The sequence below is a fragment of the Fimicolochytrium jonesii genome (genome assembly GCF_025526975.1).
Source record: "Fimicolochytrium jonesii strain JEL569 chromosome Unknown EV422scaffold_17, whole genome shotgun sequence".
In the NCBI taxonomy this organism is placed as follows: domain Eukaryota; kingdom Fungi; phylum Chytridiomycota; class Chytridiomycetes; order Spizellomycetales; family Powellomycetaceae; genus Fimicolochytrium; species Fimicolochytrium jonesii.
Window position 1 is genome coordinate 140,896 of NW_026515684.1, and position 16,504 is coordinate 157,399.

General features: G+C 53.3%; 6 protein-coding genes across 6 annotated transcripts; 3 read left to right on the forward strand and 3 right to left on the reverse strand.

The window, feature by feature from the left end:
* Nucleotides 1-25: 25 nt before the first annotated feature.
* EV422DRAFT_568781 (methylmalonyl-coenzyme A mutase-like protein) lies at nucleotides 26-2,673 on the reverse strand (the record flags this gene model as incomplete). Its single annotated transcript, XM_053072681.1, has 7 exons — nucleotides 26-233; nucleotides 301-407; nucleotides 484-989; nucleotides 1,070-1,568; nucleotides 1,629-1,651; nucleotides 1,710-1,766; nucleotides 1,836-2,673. The coding sequence occupies 7 exons, from the start codon at nucleotides 2,671-2,673 to the stop codon at nucleotides 26-28; spliced, it is 2,238 nt and encodes a 745-aa protein (XP_052924225.1).
* Nucleotides 2,674-2,925: 252 nt separating this feature from the next.
* Nucleotides 2,926-3,703, reverse strand: EV422DRAFT_534414 (uncharacterized protein). Its single transcript, XM_053070669.1, has one exon. The coding sequence runs from the start codon at nucleotides 3,617-3,619 to the stop codon at nucleotides 3,014-3,016; it is 606 nt and encodes a 201-aa protein (XP_052924226.1). The 5' UTR covers nucleotides 3,620-3,703; the 3' UTR covers nucleotides 2,926-3,013.
* Nucleotides 3,704-4,634: 931 nt separating this feature from the next.
* On the forward strand, nucleotides 4,635-6,032 carry EV422DRAFT_507431 (pyridoxal phosphate-dependent transferase; the record flags this gene model as incomplete). The annotated part of the gene is made up of 1 exon (XM_053068662.1): nucleotides 4,635-6,032. One exon carries the CDS (start codon nucleotides 4,635-4,637, stop codon nucleotides 6,030-6,032), a length of 1,398 nt encoding a protein of 465 aa, XP_052924227.1.
* Nucleotides 6,033-6,234: 202 nt separating this feature from the next.
* Nucleotides 6,235-9,425, reverse strand: EV422DRAFT_568783 (Dynamin central region-domain-containing protein; the record flags this gene model as incomplete). Its single annotated transcript, XM_053072682.1, has 13 exons — nucleotides 6,235-6,485; nucleotides 6,567-6,849; nucleotides 6,917-6,971; nucleotides 7,038-7,081; nucleotides 7,153-7,215; nucleotides 7,285-7,395; nucleotides 7,477-7,728; nucleotides 7,795-7,920; nucleotides 7,981-8,141; nucleotides 8,215-8,832; nucleotides 8,894-8,972; nucleotides 9,253-9,314; nucleotides 9,395-9,425. The coding sequence occupies 13 exons, from the start codon at nucleotides 9,423-9,425 to the stop codon at nucleotides 6,235-6,237; spliced, it is 2,136 nt and encodes a 711-aa protein (XP_052924228.1).
* Nucleotides 9,426-10,060: 635 nt separating this feature from the next.
* EV422DRAFT_568784 (uncharacterized protein) lies at nucleotides 10,061-11,831 on the forward strand (the record flags this gene model as incomplete). Its single annotated transcript, XM_053072683.1, has 10 exons — nucleotides 10,061-10,108; nucleotides 10,177-10,255; nucleotides 10,326-10,413; nucleotides 10,503-10,516; nucleotides 10,599-10,621; nucleotides 10,703-10,835; nucleotides 10,895-10,970; nucleotides 11,046-11,201; nucleotides 11,273-11,732; nucleotides 11,802-11,831. The coding sequence occupies 10 exons, from the start codon at nucleotides 10,061-10,063 to the stop codon at nucleotides 11,829-11,831; spliced, it is 1,107 nt and encodes a 368-aa protein (XP_052924229.1).
* Nucleotides 11,832-12,671: 840 nt separating this feature from the next.
* On the forward strand, nucleotides 12,672-16,227 carry EV422DRAFT_109288 (uncharacterized protein). The gene has a single exon (XM_053064582.1). The coding sequence runs from the start codon at nucleotides 12,768-12,770 to the stop codon at nucleotides 16,173-16,175; it is 3,408 nt and encodes a 1,135-aa protein (XP_052924230.1). The 5' UTR covers nucleotides 12,672-12,767; the 3' UTR covers nucleotides 16,176-16,227.
* Nucleotides 16,228-16,504: the final 277 nt, after the last annotated feature.

The following is a 16,504-nucleotide window of genomic DNA, read 5'->3' on the forward strand; positions in this document are numbered from 1 at the left end:
AAGATATGAAATGCAATGGACGTGTTTATCGTGCGGGCGCATCAGCAGCGTCGCCATCAGTCTTAGCGCGCCACGTCTCGATCTTCTGAACGACCTCCTGCGCAGCGACGGGGATCTTTGTCCCTGGTCCAAAAATGCAGCCGACTCCAGCGTCGTAGAGGAATGCGTAGTCTTGCTGCGGGATGACGCCACCGACGACGACGAGGCGGTCGCCTGCCCCGAGTTTTTGCAGTCTGAAGTGAGAACAGAGGTCAGTCTTATGTAGCAACGTATGGAGAGGAGTGGCACATGATTTCGTACTCAGAGATCAGTTCGGGAACCAGCGTCTTGTGCCCAGCTGCTTGGGAGCTTACACCCACAACGTGCACATCAGCATCTACAGCTTGTCGGGCAAGTTCTGCTGGCGTCTACAACACATCAAAATCATGTCAGTTGCAACTTAGGAACTCTTAGGGAGATGGTTCAAAAACCAATCGCAATTACCTGGAACAAAGGCCCAATATCCACATCAAACCCAAGATCCGCAAACCCAGACGCAATAACCTTGGCGCCACGATCATGTCCATCCTGCCCCATCTTCCCCACCAAAATACGCGGTCGTCGACCCTGCCTCTCCATAAAGTCCTCCACCATCTTCAACGTCTTGCTAATATCATCACTGTCTCCATACTCAGACTTGTACGCGCCGCTGACGACACGCACGGTCGGGTTGTGCCGTCCCCAGACCTGTTCGAGCGCGCTGGTGATTTCGCCGACCGTGCAGCGGGCGCGGGCGGCTTCGATGGCGAGGGCTAGGGTGTTGCCCTTGCCGGTTTCGGCGCACTGGGTGAGGGCTGCGAGGGCGGCGGTGGCTTGGTCTTGGTTTCGGTTTTCTTTGACGGATTTGATTTTGGCGATTTGGGCGAGACGGACTTGGGTGTTGTCAATGGCTAGGACTTCGACGGGGTTGTCGTCTTTGACTTGGAATTTGTTGACTCCGACAATCACCTCTGTACACGCGGAAGGGATATTTGTCAGGGCTGCCAAACGGGTAACTTGTTTCTGAAGGTTGGGGATTGGAATGACATACCTTGGCCAGAATCGATACGGGCCTGTCGCTTAGCGGCAGCCTCCTCTATCCTCAGCTTCGGCATACCACTCGCAACCGCCTTCGCCATCCCACCCATGGTCTCCACCTCATCAATGATACCCTTCGCAATATCGAAGAGTTCATTGGTCAACGACTCCATCATGTAGCTTCCTCCCCACGGATCGGCGACCTTCGGGATATGCGCCTCGGTCTGCAAGATCAATTGAGTGTTACGCGCAATACGTGCACTGAACTCGGTTGGCAGGCCGATGGCCTCATCCAACGCGTTTGTGTGCAGAGACTGCGTTCCGCCAAGAGTGGCTGCCATGGCTTCGATGGTGGTGCGGATAACGTTGTTGTAGGGGTCTTGTTCGGTGAGCGACCATCCGGAGGTTTGACAGTGCGTTCGGAGGAGGAGGGACTTTTTGCTTTTGGGCTGGAACTTTTCTTTGATCATAAGTGCCCACAGTCTCCGCGCTGCTCGGAGCTTGGCAATTTCCTGTCGAACTCGAAGTCAGTATTCGCACGATGCCTCCTTTCTATGAAAGCGCTGAAGTACCATGTAGAAGTTCATCCCAATTCCTGAAAGCTTTTGATCAGTGCCAGTTTCATCGAAGGCCACGCATAAAATATCTCTTACCGAAGAAGAACGACAAGCGTGGTGCAAACTCATCAACAGTCATGCCGGCCTTCAGACCTGCCACCGGTTTGTTTTAGTCGCAACCCTCAACGGCGGCATAAGAGACTCGGCCCTCAGCGCTCATACCTGTTCGAACGTACTCCAACCCGTCCGCTATCGTGAAGGCTAATTCCAGCGCGTTATCGGCCCCAGCTTCTTGAATGTGATAACCAGAAATCGAAATGGAGTTGTACTTGGGCATGTTCTTCGCGGTATACTCAAAGATATCGCCAATAAGCTTGATCGACGGCTCCGGAGGATAGATGAATGTGTTCCGGACCATGAATTCCTTGAGAATGTCGTTCTGAATCGTCCCTGCAAGCTCCTTCTGTTGCGCCCCTTGTTCCTCTCCCGCCACAATGTACATGGCAAGAATAGGCAGCACAGCCCCGTTCATCGTCATGGACACAGACATCTTGTTCAACGGAATTCCGTCGAATAGCCGCTTCATGTCCTCAACCGAGTCGATAGCGACACCCGCCATCCCGACATCACCCGTCACACGGGGATGGTCGCTATCATACCCACGATGCGTCGCCAGATCGAATGCCACACTGAGACCCTGCTGTCCGGCAGCAAGATTCTTCCTGTAGAACGCATTACTCTTCTCTACCGTACTGAAGCCGGCGTATTGGCGGACCGTCCATGGTCGAAACGTATACATGGAGGCATACGGTCCCCTGGTGAACGGGAACTTCCCAGGTACCTCCTCAGGCACATCGGTGACATCTTGCTTGGTGTACAGTGGCTTGACGGCAATACCCTCGGGTGTGTTCCACGTCAAGGTCTCCACCGGGTCCTTTCCCTTCAGCTCCTTTTTCACCATTTCGCTCCATTCATCGTGTAATGGGACTTTGAACTTTGGTGCTGCTGTTGCGAGACTGCGAGTGGCGGACCGCCTCAAGAGCTGAGATTTGGACAGCATGGTGAGCTATAGGTGGAATTGAGATGGGGCCCATGCCAAACTTACAGAGAGCCCAGAGCTGGGAGACCGACCAACGCGGCCGGACCATCGTAACATCTTGCACAGTAAGCCTCTGCTCGCCCAGAAACGACGGGTGTTGTTTGACAAGAAAGGAAGCTTGATATCCACGTCCTACTTAAGCCTGTCTGACTTATGCTCCCCACGATGCGTACAGGAAGAAAGTCTCGTTCGCAAAATGCAAGTTGGAATTCAGACTGAGGAACTTGAAGTCAGAAGTGGACGCCGTCAATCAGCTGACCATATGAAAATGACGGGTTCGCGCCTCCTCTCTTTTTTTTTCTCACAAACTAAAATCAAAAGACAGGGAAACACCAGGAAACAGGAAGCCCGACGGTCGCCTCCACTGGAGCGGGGCTACGGCACGGATATCCACCAAAGCGTGTCCCGAGGCAGTGTGGACCTCCAGTAGATCCGTGATCCCCCCACCCCAACTGCCCACTCCTTTCCAGCCTTTATCGCTCGATAGTCGGCGCACTGCACCAGGAACCGGCTGCTGTGGAGGAGGAAGGGACAATCCAAGATTCCTTCCCATACACGTTCCCTCTGCTGCAGACGTCCATCCGGCGGAGGAGTAGGACGTTTTCATCGAGGAAACGAGTATGCTGGCCGCGATATTGAGGGTTTGAGGGGTTCCCGCTTCACGGGCCCCTTCATCGAGATCCGCGTTGTCGAGACTGTGCGTATCAGCAACGGCGGAGACTATATGTCCATGTAAGGCGGTTGAAAGTAGCGTTGACAGTGACAGGGAGGGAGGGAGCAGCAGATGGAGGAGGAGCGGCAGTAGCAAAGGGAGGATCAGAGGGAGGAGCAGAGGGAAGGGAGAGGAAGGAGGCAGGGGCAGAGGTAGGGGAGCAGAGGGGCGTGTCCAGAGGTTCGGATAGCACATTTGCAAGTTTACGAGATCGGAAAGCCTATGACAAAGGCCACAGGCCGACCCTGGAACACTTCGCACTTACCTCCTCGAGTCAGCAGGATAAACGACGCGTTTGAGAGGATCTAAGCGTTAATGGTTTGCCGATTATCAATGCTTTACACGTACCTCCGTCGTGACTCCCGATGAGAACCTGTGGGAGCGCACATCAGGATTCGTAAGAGCAGTAAAACTCACCTTGGAACCTGGCAAGACGCAAGGGTCGCAAGAAACATAGGAGAATGTAGGACCGTTAATGGTACAGTATGTTTGAGGAGATTTGGTGTTGCCAGGAAGATTGGCCCTTACTTCAGAGAAGCACGCGTCGGAGAAATTCAACAAGAAACATGTAAGCAACGCTTCATCCCAAAAGGCCTGTACTTACATCCGTCAGGTATATCTCCCCGATGAGAACCTAAAAGGCCGCAAGTCAGGACATGGTGTGATAGGGGGATCAGCACTTACCTGAGTTGAATCCATAGAAAAGCGAGTTGGAAGAGGTGAACAATGACATACAAGGCTTACCTTTGTTTCTTGCGATCGCGGATTTGACTGATGTCATTCCCCCTTGTCGGGCATGGCAACTACCCTCTTCTCTCGCATGGATGAGTACCATGAGCTCTTATTGATTAAAAGCCGTCAGTTGTTCACTGGGCTTTTGTTTGCAGTCTCGACCGCACACTCGGAAGTTCCGCTCCAACGAGCTATATGTGCCATGGTTTTGCAGATTATCATAAGACTCAATCGGCTATCCAGTGCAAGGATGGCTGAAGAGCGTTCACTGAATCCGCTGTACATATAGCCCGGATGCTCTCTTCTGCATACAGCTTTGCCAGTATATGCGAGCTGTGGGTAGGGTCTACTATACTGTACGCGCATCAGACGCGCAAGTCACGCACAATCTCATTCACCGGCAAGACCCCGCTCCTCCCCGCTCGCAGCATCCGTGCTCGCTTTCAGCGTCGGCTGGCAAACCGCTTACTGTAGCAGCATGCAAGGAACGAGGGGTTTGCCGATAGAGAGCTCGCAGTCAGGAGTCCCGACGACCCTCGAAACCCAGCTCTCAGTGGCCCTCAGTCGTCGCCGGGCACAAAATCTCCTCCGCTCCACTCCGATACCCAGACAAGGCCTCACCGACTTCAGCTCAAACGATTACCTAGGCCTGGCCCGAACCCCGCAACTCCACTCGCACTTCCTCTCTGCACTGCAGCACCAGGCGCCATGGCAACGTCGGCGTTTCTATCCGGGCTCTGACGACGCTTACCAGTCATCCAACACCACCCAATTGCCGCGTGAGACATTAGGCTCAACCGGCTCCCGTCTCCTCACCGGCAACAGCTCCACCGCCCTCGACCTCGAACAATATCTCGCCGACTACCACTCTTCCCCTTCGGCCCTCCTCTTCAACAGCGGATACGATGCAAACCTATCGCTGTTATCAACATTACCGCAGCCGGACGGCGGGGTGTTACACGACGAGTTCGTGCACGCTTCGATGCATGATGGGATACGGATGTGCAGGGCTCGACGGGAGAATGTGAGGAGCTTCAGGCATAATGATGTGGAGGATTTGGAGAATGTTTTGGTGCATATGCTTGGGTCAGAGGAGGAGGCGGCACAGAACGGACGAAAGTACTGTAAAACGGTGGTTGTCGCCATCGAGTCTCTCTACTCCATGGATGGCGATATCGCCCCGTTGAGAGAGATTGCAACCCTCTTGTCGCGGTTTGACGGTCGTGCGATCCTAGTGGTTGACGAAGCGCATTCGACAGGCACTTATGGAGCCGGTGGCCGTGGGCTAGTCAGCCACCTAGGGCTCGAATCTAAGGTCTTTGCCCGGTTACATACCTTTGGGAAGGCCGTAGGCGCACATGGGGCCGTCGTGCTCGGTCCCGCGGTATTGCGAGAGTACCTGTGCAATTACGCCCGGCCACTGGTGTACAGCACCATGATGGCCGGACACGCCTTACTCGCCATCCGGTGCGCTTACGAGGTGATGGAGGGGGAAGCGGAAGCGCGACAAGCGAGACTGAACGGTCTGATCGAAGTGTTCAAATCCGCGATGCGGGACCTGCCACCCACTGTCGAGCTGCTGCATTCCGATACGATGGTGCAAGGGATCGTGTTTCCGGGCAACGCGAACGTGGTCATGCTGGCGAAGGTGTTGCAGGACAAGAGGTTTGATGTCAGGCCGATTAGGTCGCCGACTGTACCTGTGGGGACGGAACGCGTGAGGGTGTGTTTGCACGCTCATAACACTGCGGAGGAGATTCAGGATTTGGCTGTCGCGTTGAGATCCGCATTGGAAGAACTGCACCCCAGGGCAGCAAATCCGACGAAGCCGACAGTAGTCGATCCACCGACTGCTTCGTTAACGCCGAGATTATGAAAGGCAAAGAGTCGCTTTCGGCGCTGGGGGCCGACGCGGGCATGATGCTGGACGTATCCTGAGATAGGCGTACCATAGAAAGCATATAGATCTAGTCTACATTAGACAATGAGGAACACAAGAGGATAGCCTATGATGAAAGAAGAGTATGTGATACAAAACAGAGACAGTGTGTGACCCCGCACAAGCGCTTCAGCGTCGCTCAGACCGCGGCAATGATCTCGTCCGCTTTCTGGAGCGCCTCAATCATTTTCCTGCACTCTTGGCGTCTCTGCTTGGTGAAATCGCTTTCTTGGAGAGCGTCGTCGAAGACCTCCTTCTTGTAGAGCTCGGCGAGGAGCTCCCGCTGAAGCTCTTCTTTCGTGTGCTGGACGAGCTTGAGCATGACAAATTTAGGCACCAGGTCGGAGACGGTGCGCTTGACGATGGAGAAGTAGGATAGGAGCAGAAGCTCTATAATCGACACAATGGACAGGTGATATTAGTGACGTTCGCAACAGACGTGGTGGTCAGGCGGAAGATTCTGACACTCACTGATGACTTCACATTCAATATACTCCCTCTCGGACAAGTTCCCAGACGCCTTCAACACCGGAGGAGGGTTCTCGAGAACTCCAGGCCTCCTCTTCTTGGAGAAGAAGCTGCCAAAGAAGCCATCACTGTTGTTTGCTTGGGCGATGATGTCGGCGTTGGGATCTCTTTGCGGCAACTGTGCAGCCGGGGATTGAGCGACTGATCGGGGGTTCTTAGGGTCGACTGGTGGGGGTGGTGGGGGCGCCTTGGATGCCACTACTCGGTCGTTGATGATCGCCATCGCCTAGTTTCGCAAGTGTTGTAAGTTTCTAGAAGCCTGATTTTCGCCTCCATAAACGTAAGGACACTACCTTGTGCCCAGTAATGAAATCCGGATGCCCCGTGTTGACATAGCATGCCTCTCCGCTGAAAACCATGAATGCTGATCAATCGACTCTCCTTTCGATCGTCGATGAATCGCTGTAAACTTACGCAATGAGATCTTGCACGAGCTTGTTGGTTGGGATCATACATTTCTGGAGACAGATAGGCAAACAATAGTAAGTAACGTTGCCGCAGAGGTGCAACTTTCCTTTTCAGTATGTACCTTGAAGAAGTTGATAACAACCCCGTAAAACTTTTCCCTCATGGCCGGGAAACGCTTGAAGATCTGCAGAGTCATAGTTGCAGCTCAGACTCCCATCCTCAACCCTCGTTCAAGGTTTCCAAGCATCCGTACCTGCTTCTGCAACAGCTTGTTGAGAATGCGAACCAACTCGTCGTAGATCATGGAAGCACATTTCAAACTTGGCTCCTCCAGCCTCCTGATCTGCTGCTTCACAAGCACCTCCTGTGGTGGGATGTCATATGATAAGTCCCAAAAACCTTGCAGAATGAATGCACACATAAGCGCGCAGGGTCTCATACGCACAAAAGCAGCGGTCCCAACGAAAAGCGCAGGGGAAGATCCCGAAGAGTTGTACAGAATAGTACGAATATCCACATCCTTGATCTGGTCGAAAGGATCCATGCTGCGAATAGCGGATCCGAAGATCTCGTGAAACACGAAGCTAACACGAGCTCCTCCACTGAGCTCATCGCTGGTGATTTCGTTGGAAGTACCATCGATGATCGTGCGGTACTCGTTTGTGAACTCGGTGATCACGTTGAGGATGATGTTTGACTGCAGTCATCGACGGGGTCAGATACGTGAGAGGGGTGATGGAAATCCATCGCGGTAAAGGCTTACCTGACTTGATTGATCCTCAGTAAGCACATCACCCAATTGAGCGAGTTCTTGAGTGTACTTGACAAGGCCAGCTTGGATCTTGGCCTTGATCTCAGGCAGTGTGTTGCGAATGTGGTGCATGAGAATCTGACACAGGAACCCATTAGAACTGACTAGTCCGGCAAGGTATCATCCAATTGAACGCACCATGTTCAGCTTGCGCGCCAAGAACGGTGTGCCACAGTATTGCGCCTTCGACTTGTAGGAAGGGTGACCTTCGAAGAAGTTGCGTTCGGCGTCCAGAGCCAATGAGATCTTCTTCTTGTTCTCGATATCCCGCTGTCCACGGTTGATAACGGGGACGTAACCTACATTCCAGGCGTTAGTACTTATGGACCCGATTCGATGTCGACAATCGCTCAATCGCCCGATCGCCCTTACCCAGTCGGAGCGGAATAACACGTCCAGCAAGGATATCAACGACATCTGTGCCTTGATCCATCAAGTCGATTTTGGTCAGGACTCCGATAGTCCGCACACCCTCAGGATCCACTTCGCGAGCCAACTTCAATCCATCTGAGTTCGCCAAATCCGTGTTTCCAGCAGTGACAGCCAGAATAATGGCATTGTTCTTTGTAATGAACTTCATAAGCATGTCACGGATTTGCTTTTCAATGTCTTTCGGCTGATCTCCAACCGGAACTTTGGTTAATCCGGGGAGATCGACCAAAGTCAGCGTTAGCACGTTCGGCGAGTAAATACGCAGATTGATGGGCTCAGGAGAGATTCCAGCATTTTTCCCGGTCTTGGCCTCCGTCTCTTTGACAATCTCCTCCCGAATCTCATCGAAGTTTGAGAACTTCTTCCCGGGAATATGTAAGAACTCCCCCCATTCGTCCACCTCAGAGGGGGCTGTTGGCGTGGATGCGCCGCCGGCAGATTCCTGTTTCAGTGCTGCGGTATCGAATTCTTCAGACGCAACTCCGCCTACTTCGCCTTTCGAGTTGGGACGATTGATGAGCTGAAGGACGAGAGGTCGCCGAGTAACGATACCAGTTCCTGTAAACATGCAGTAAGTACAAACAGGGCGTTGGAAAATCGCAAATCGCTAAGCACTCACCTCGGGGTAGGAAGTCCCGTCCTACAATGTTCTCCAACACGGAACTCTTCCCACTACTCTGACTTCCAATGACGGTGATCTGTCGAAACGATTCATGGTCAGACGTATTTGTCCCTCTTTCAAACACTTCAGCGTGCGTTTCGCGTAGGTTCAATGGACTCTCTCCACAAGTTATCGTAGGCGTCCGTGTTTGGCCGGCCTCTAGGCATCCAGCAGCATCGTGACCTTCCTGGATATGAATGCTTCGCATTCTTCTCGGTGAGCTTGGAAGCCAGCATCCAGCTGGTGGCTCATAAGTCGAATCCCCAACGTTCGGCCACCCCCAGCTTCCCCCGTGGAATTGACAGCTGTATATGTACCTGGGGAAGGTCGATAGGATTGGCAACCCCAACAGCGGCAAAGGCATCTTGCAGCTTATTCACTACATGAGTGGGGACAGAAGCAGTGAGTTTGAGTGACGAAGCTTTCAGTTAGAACACAGCCTGGAAGGGGAGCACAAACCTGTCTTGATGAGGTTCGTGTCCATAGACATCTTGGACATGCCGGGCGAGTGACTATGTGACGTGCGGGCGGAAATGTGATGCTCCTCAAACTCGCTTCTGGTGAAGGACAATGGCGGCGAGCACTTGAGAACAGTAACTAGGTGATGATACCCGCTGTGTGGCAAGACTGTATGTATGTAGTAGCGAGCGTGGGAAAACGAGATCTCCGAAGTTGGGAGGAGGAAGGTGCGCTCAGTGATGATGAGGCGCTGCGTTTGCGGACGACGGTGAGGCTAAGAATTAAAGTAGATCAGTCAAAGTCATGTGAGGTAAACTTGGATTAAATGTGGAATCGTGCCACGACTCGGTCTTTGCGCTGAGCCTCCATCTGCCAAGAAGCCGCGGATCGGGTAAGTAAAAGTCGGAGGTGGGCGTCCAATTGCGGTAGTGATGATGAATGATGAATTTTTGACTCGCTTGGCATCGGCAAAAAGAGGCTGCAAAAGTGACGGATGCACGAGGGGAACCAGATGGAACCCCCACGTCACCACACCGCAAGGACCTTCAAAAAGGCTCGACACCCCTTTCCCACTCCCACATGCACCTTGAATTTGAACTTCAGCAAGTAGCTTTACGACTTCAACCAACATCAACTCGCAAACCTTTAATAGAGAAAGCAGGAAATATGGTCAACTCACCACTACCAACGGATATGGCCGCGGAATGTAAAAAGGTAAACCTGAGGGTTCCATGGAAATCGTCCGACGTCGACGGAAATTGATGTCCAGGATTTATGTATAGGCTGCGAAGACAATCGAGCATTTTATCAAACCGGCAACCGGTCGTGGGCCCGACCAGCTCATTCCGTCTCACGTCATAGGTACTTGAGGAGGCCGTAGGCATTTCTATGTGGAGTATGAGTTGGATGCTCAAGCTCTTTTGTCTTGCAGCGAATGCAAAAGGAATAGCCGTATTGACGGTCATTAAGGCTGGCTTCCTATTCACGGGCCGTGCGGGGTCTGGTCTTGTGATTGCAAAGTAGGTCTACCCATTCTCCCAACGTCCCCGCAGGATACGTTGCTGACCTTTCCACTCTCACCTCCACCCGTATCATCACCATCGCATAGACTTGAAGATGGATGTAAGTGAAGGAACATAGCGTATCATCCTGCGTATATCAATCGCCTCATCGCTTTTGACTTTGTTTTCAATTCATATCACAGCTTGGTCAGCTCCCTCGGCAATCGTATGTTCCTCGACTTCTAAGGTTCAGCAGATTTGGTGGACGCTACGGAGTTAACGAAAATATACTCTTCTTGGACCGCAGGGCACGGCGGGAATGGGTGTTGGAGGTCAAATCGGTGCCGAATTGACGGATTTTGTCATCATTTTGAACACCAAGGACGCTGTTCGCGCCTTCTGCCATGGAGGAAACATCACATTGGGAGGAAACCTCTCTGGTACGTATGTGAAATGTATTCTGCCCGCAATGTACGTGCGACTCACGACAAGCCTGTAGTTGCTGCTGGCCCTGTCGGTCGTAATGTCGAAGCCGCCGGAACCATTGGAAATCTTGCCGCCATCTTCTCGTACAGGTTAGTTCCGGGAATTTCCGCGCATCGTGCCTCGAGTTTCGTCAAGCTAATCGAGCCGATATATTATGAATGCAGCAAAACGCGAGGACTGTTTGCTGGAGTGTCGATCGAGGGATCTGCCATTATTGAGCGCAAAGATGCGAACGCTTCCTTCTACAACAGGAAGGTCAGCGCCAAGGAGATCCTGACCGGTGGGGTTACACCGCCTCCGGCTGCGGATGACCTTTACAGGTACTACGTCCTCTGTTTCGATATCGTCTATAGTGGGAAGTGAATGCTGACCTCAATGCGTTCGCTTACAGAGCACTTGACATAAAATTCGGAGCCATTGCCGAGCACGCAGCGGCGAATCCTCATACTCCCGGTCAAGGATTCCTTTCCAACTTCAAGAAGAACAGCAACAACTCTCCTCCCCCTGTCGTACCGCCATCTCCCGCAGCCGCAGCCGCCATTGTCGCCGCAACACCATTCGGTACGCAACAACCGACCCCTGTCGCGCAGCCCGCTCAGTGGGCGAACCTCGCCGGCGCCCCGACAGAGAAGGTTGGAGGCTTCGTGAGACCGTCCGGTCCTGCCGTTGTTGCCGCTCCCCCACCACCACCGGCAAGGAAGACCAGTGCCAGTGCCATCGCGATGTACGATTTCGCTGGTGAGCGAGCGGATGACCTTTCCTTCAGGAAAGGTGACATCATCGCCATTACGAAGCAGACGAACAACCAGAACGATTGGTGGACGGGCCGTTGTAACGGCCGAGAAGGCGCGGTGTGTACTCGCTTGGTTGGATGGTCCTCATTTATTTCGGTACTGACACCGACTTCTTTACATCCACAGTTCCCGGCAAATTACGTGGTTCTTCAGTGAGAATTTTGGTGAATCGGTGTATATCGGTCGTCGTCCATAGTGCCTTATTTCTTCCGGCGTATAATTTTGCGGCGTATTCCCTCCTTTCCCCATACAATCTTGCTCCAGACGAATATGTTAAATTGTGAAAGCAGCTGTTTCCGAGTTCCATTTTGAGGCCGTCCTCCGTCTTGTCCTGGTTCATGGCTTTCAGCGTTAGCGTTGCCACGATGTCCGAAAGGCGCGTCTCAAATCAGTCTCAAACTTTCGAGCATCTTGGTAGCAGGCTGGGTAGCAGGTGCGAAATTCTCACAAGATTTGGGAGATCGTAACACTTGGCGTTACGGCTGCGAGTCGGCGAGACGTGAGGCTTTCCACATATGTGCACCTTTCCCCAGAACCTACTTCCTCAGGAAGTGTAATTCGCCAGATTTGTCCGTGCACACAATGGCCGCCACGACCGCCCGGAATGTTTCACCCGAGCGCTCGAACAAAGGTGTCGTCCCGTCCACGGGATCCCTCGACAGCGCAACGCTTCGGCATCGTCTTCAGAAGCTCGGCTATAAAGAAGCCCTCCCTGAAGGTGCAATATCGCTTGTCGAGCGGCTGCTGGCAGACTTGCTGGTGACGACGGAGACGTGCCGGAAGTTGAAGGAGGACTCTGTGAAGGAGATTAGTGGACCTGGGGCGGCATTGCGTCAGGTGAGGTACGCAGCGGAAGCTTTGAGCTTCCGGACGGGGGAAGATGTCACCTTTTCCGGGCATGGTTCAGCCCCTGCTTATCTTTGTTGAGGGAGCGAAAACTGACTACCTGTTCGGTTACGGGTCAAATTCCAATAATAGATCGAGTCCCTTCGCAATGAAATCAGCAGACTAACAGCTGAAAACAACCATCTGCACCGAGACCTGGTACGGCTAGCCGATGAACGGGATGAACGCGATAGGCGAACTGCTCAGATGACGAGGCGTCTGGAAACGCAGTCCGCCGATCTGCGCTTTGTGGCATCGCAATATGCGCATCGTGTTGAGGCCGAGCAGAAGAAGGTGGAGACCGTTAAACGGAAGGCGGAGGAGGTGTTCATCAAGTTTGGTGTTTTCAAGGAGAGGACGGGCGATGGCGATGTTACCTTTGATGTCTCCGGGACTGACGGGAGGGTCAAACCGAGGCCGAGGGCTACGACAGCCCCAGTCCCGAAAGGGCACGCTCCGCCGAACGAACAAACAGCGGAAGAAGTCTATGAGAGGATTCAGAAGTTCGATATTGAGACGGGATTGGAGCCCCAGGATAATGACGCGGCCCACATACCCGCCTTCCCATACCCAGATCCCGTCGTGGCCGACCTGGTTGCTCTCTCGGAAAAGCGGATTCAGGCGCTCTTAAAAGAGATGGAGCTGGTCTCTGCCAAGAACGGTGAACTGGAGACCGAACTGGATGTGCTCCGCAAACAGATGATCTCCCGGAATCAGGAGATTGCGCGGCTGGGAACTCAACTGGAAATCGCCTGTGCACAGCAGTTCTCCAGCGTGCAGTTCAAGTCAACAGCTGGAGCCACCAATGCGAAACAGCATGTCATCCAGGACCTCGACGCGGCCAGGCAGCGGATAGCACAGCTTGAAGCCCAATCAGATTTATTCCATGAGCATGTGGAAGCCCTCGAGAAAGAGATTGCTGCTCATGAGGATGACAAGAAGGCGCTGTATAAATCCTTTGAGACCGAAAAGAAGGATATTCTGGCCCAGCTGCAAAAAGAGCGACAGAGATTCTCGGCGCCGCTGCCGAGGAGTCCATCCCCTAACAAAGCCGCGCGCAACAGCAAGACTGATCGCGAAGATTTGCGATCATCTTTACGAAGCCCGACCAAGGGAGCCACCATTGACAGTGTGATGGGGTCTACGAGGACGGTGAATTCTGAGGCGTCTGGAGTAGGGTCTCTCCGAGCTGAGCTGGAAGCTTTGAGAGCAGAGAACGAGCGTCTGCAGGCAAGCCTGTCGGCTACTGCGCGCCCTGAAGCCGTCGATCAGTTCGCAAACAACCCACCGTCGTCATCAACAGCGACAGCGGCGGTGACCACCGCGGCGGAGAAGCTGCATGCCGAACTAGGCAAGCTCAAAATCGAAAATGCAACCCTGAAAGGGCGAGCGAGTGAGCTCGAAGCTCAAAAATGGGCACTCGAGAATGATTTGAAGGGCATGAAGCACAAGCTCGAACGGGCGCACGCCTTGGAAAAGGATTTGGAAGCGACGAGAGCGCGAGCCCAGGATTTCCAGCGCAAGGCGCAAGATCGTCTTGCGGAATGCGAGCCATTGCGGGAATCGTTGGCCAGGGCTGTATATGAACAAAAGGAGAGTACTGAACGACTAAATCAGCTTCAACAACAATATCAGACTGTCTCACATGAACGTGACGAACTGATTGTGGTACTCCAGCATTTCGAGGAGCAGTTGAGCGAGGTCCAGCGATGCATTGAAGCTGTGACGAATGACCGGGACAACATTGCAGCTCTGTACGAGCAGGTCAATGAAGAGCTGCAGCTATTCCGGAGAATTCATCCCGCAGACTTATCAACACCAGTGGGGCAGCAGCCGCCACCAAGACCGACAGCACCCCCGGAGCCTTCTGCTCCCACCATGTCCCCTGTTCGCAATACCGCGGCTGACGTTGCCCAGTCAACGGGCAATGAAAACGCAGACCTCCGAGCAGCGCAAGCTACGATACAGCATCTTCAAGGCGAGATTGAGATCCTTCAGCGTGATTTGCAGGCCACGGTAGTGCGGCATCGCGAAGGCGGTGAAAGCACGTCGGATGCCGTCCAACGATTAGAAGACGAGGTCGACCGCCTTCGTCGCGAACTACGAGCGCGGGAAGGTGAACGTGATGCCATAAAGTCGCAATGGCAAGATGCTCAACGCAACGCGGAGGCTGCTCAGCGGGCTGTGGCTGATTTGCAACGGGAAGAAGCGGCGTTGAGGATGGATATCGTGGATCTTAAGGCAAACGAGGACCGCGAAGCTTACACAGCACGCGGGCTGAGGTCCAAAGTGGCTGACATGGAGGCACGACTGGCGAGGTCTACGACTGAGTGTGAGCGGTTTTGCAAAGAGAGCGAGACAAAAACGCGGCAGATACAAGAGCAGAAAGCCCTATTTATGGAGATTGATCGGCAGCGTGATCGAGATCGGGATGAGATGGATCGCAAATGTGAAAGGATAGTCGAGCTGGAACAGTTGGTGGAAAAAGCTGAGGCCGCTGCCGTGAACGCACAGCAAGAGGCTGATACCTTGCATGACCAGATCCAATCAATGAAAGAGCATTTGAACGAGCGCGAAGGTCAGATCAGTGTTCTTCGACAGAACTTGAACAAAGCGACACAGGATAGGGACCGATGGGCGGCGGAGTGCAAGAGATTGACGGAGGAAGCCAGCAACGTTGGTTCTGATCTCGGTGCAGTCAGCAAAGAAAATCAACGATTGAACGCGCTGTTGGAGGAGACCACGAATGAGCGGGAAAGATTCAAAGCGGAGCTGATGGAGAGCGAGAGCCAGATCAAGCAATTGGATGACCTTCTCTTGGCGAAAGATCAAGAGCGTGAGCACCTGATGGCCGCATACCGCAAACTCGTCGGCGAGCACGAACGCTTGGACACCAGCGTCAAAATGGCGGGCGAGGAGAGCAGTAACATGCGCATGGAAATGGTTGTCAGGGATAAACGCGTGATGGCGCTTCAACAAGCGCTCGACGAAACTAGCGCTGATCTGACAAAAGCCAAACTGGATCTGGCGGCTCACGAGAAACAGGCAGCGAACGCAGCACGCGCCCTTGCGGCCAACGCCAGAAATGTGGCCAATCTCCAGGCCGACAAAGCGAGACTGGTCAGAGATGTGGCCGCGTCTCGTGACCTTGCCGCCTCTATAGACCGCCAACGTGATGATCTCCAGAAGCGTCTCACCGCCGCCGCCCTCGACGTCGAGCGGCTAAGCAAAGCACTGCAGAAAGCCGACACGGATCGTGAAACACTCCAAGCCGAAATGCAGGCCGAGAAAGTTAAGGCGGAACGTTTGGAGCATCTTGTTGCTGTTGAACGTACCCGCAAGATTCAGACGGAAAAGGCCGCTCAAGATTTCACAAAGTCGAAGGAATCGCTGGAGGATCAACTGAATCGCGTCAATCAGCAGCAAAAGATCTCGATACAGGCAATGACACGAGAGATCAAAGACTTGGAGGTTGAGCGGGATCATTGGAAGGAGAGGGTTCAGCAAACGGAACGATCACTGCGAGAGCAGCAGAAGAGTAAGCGCCGGATGCTCTGGAAATTGGAGACCATCAAGGTGACTCACAATGATTGTGCCTGCTTTGTTTTCTCATAGCGCTGGAAGATGTCAAGGAGCAATGCGAGAAGCTCCAAGCCGATTCCAGTAATCTTCGTCAAGAGCTATCAACCAAACAGAAGATCATCGAGGATCTGACTCGCCTACATGATGAGAGCGACAGCTTGAGGCGCGATGCAACTCCTGTAGGAGGAACAAAATCTCAACTGGAAGACCGCATCGTGCGAGAGCTCGAGAACACCAAAAAGCAGTTGCGGAAATATGAGGTACGATAACGATTCGCGATAGATCTTCAGATGCTACCGATTTGGAGCACCTTGCTCATTTCTACCTCCTCGCAACCGCGCAGGCGCAAATAGCTGTCCGCT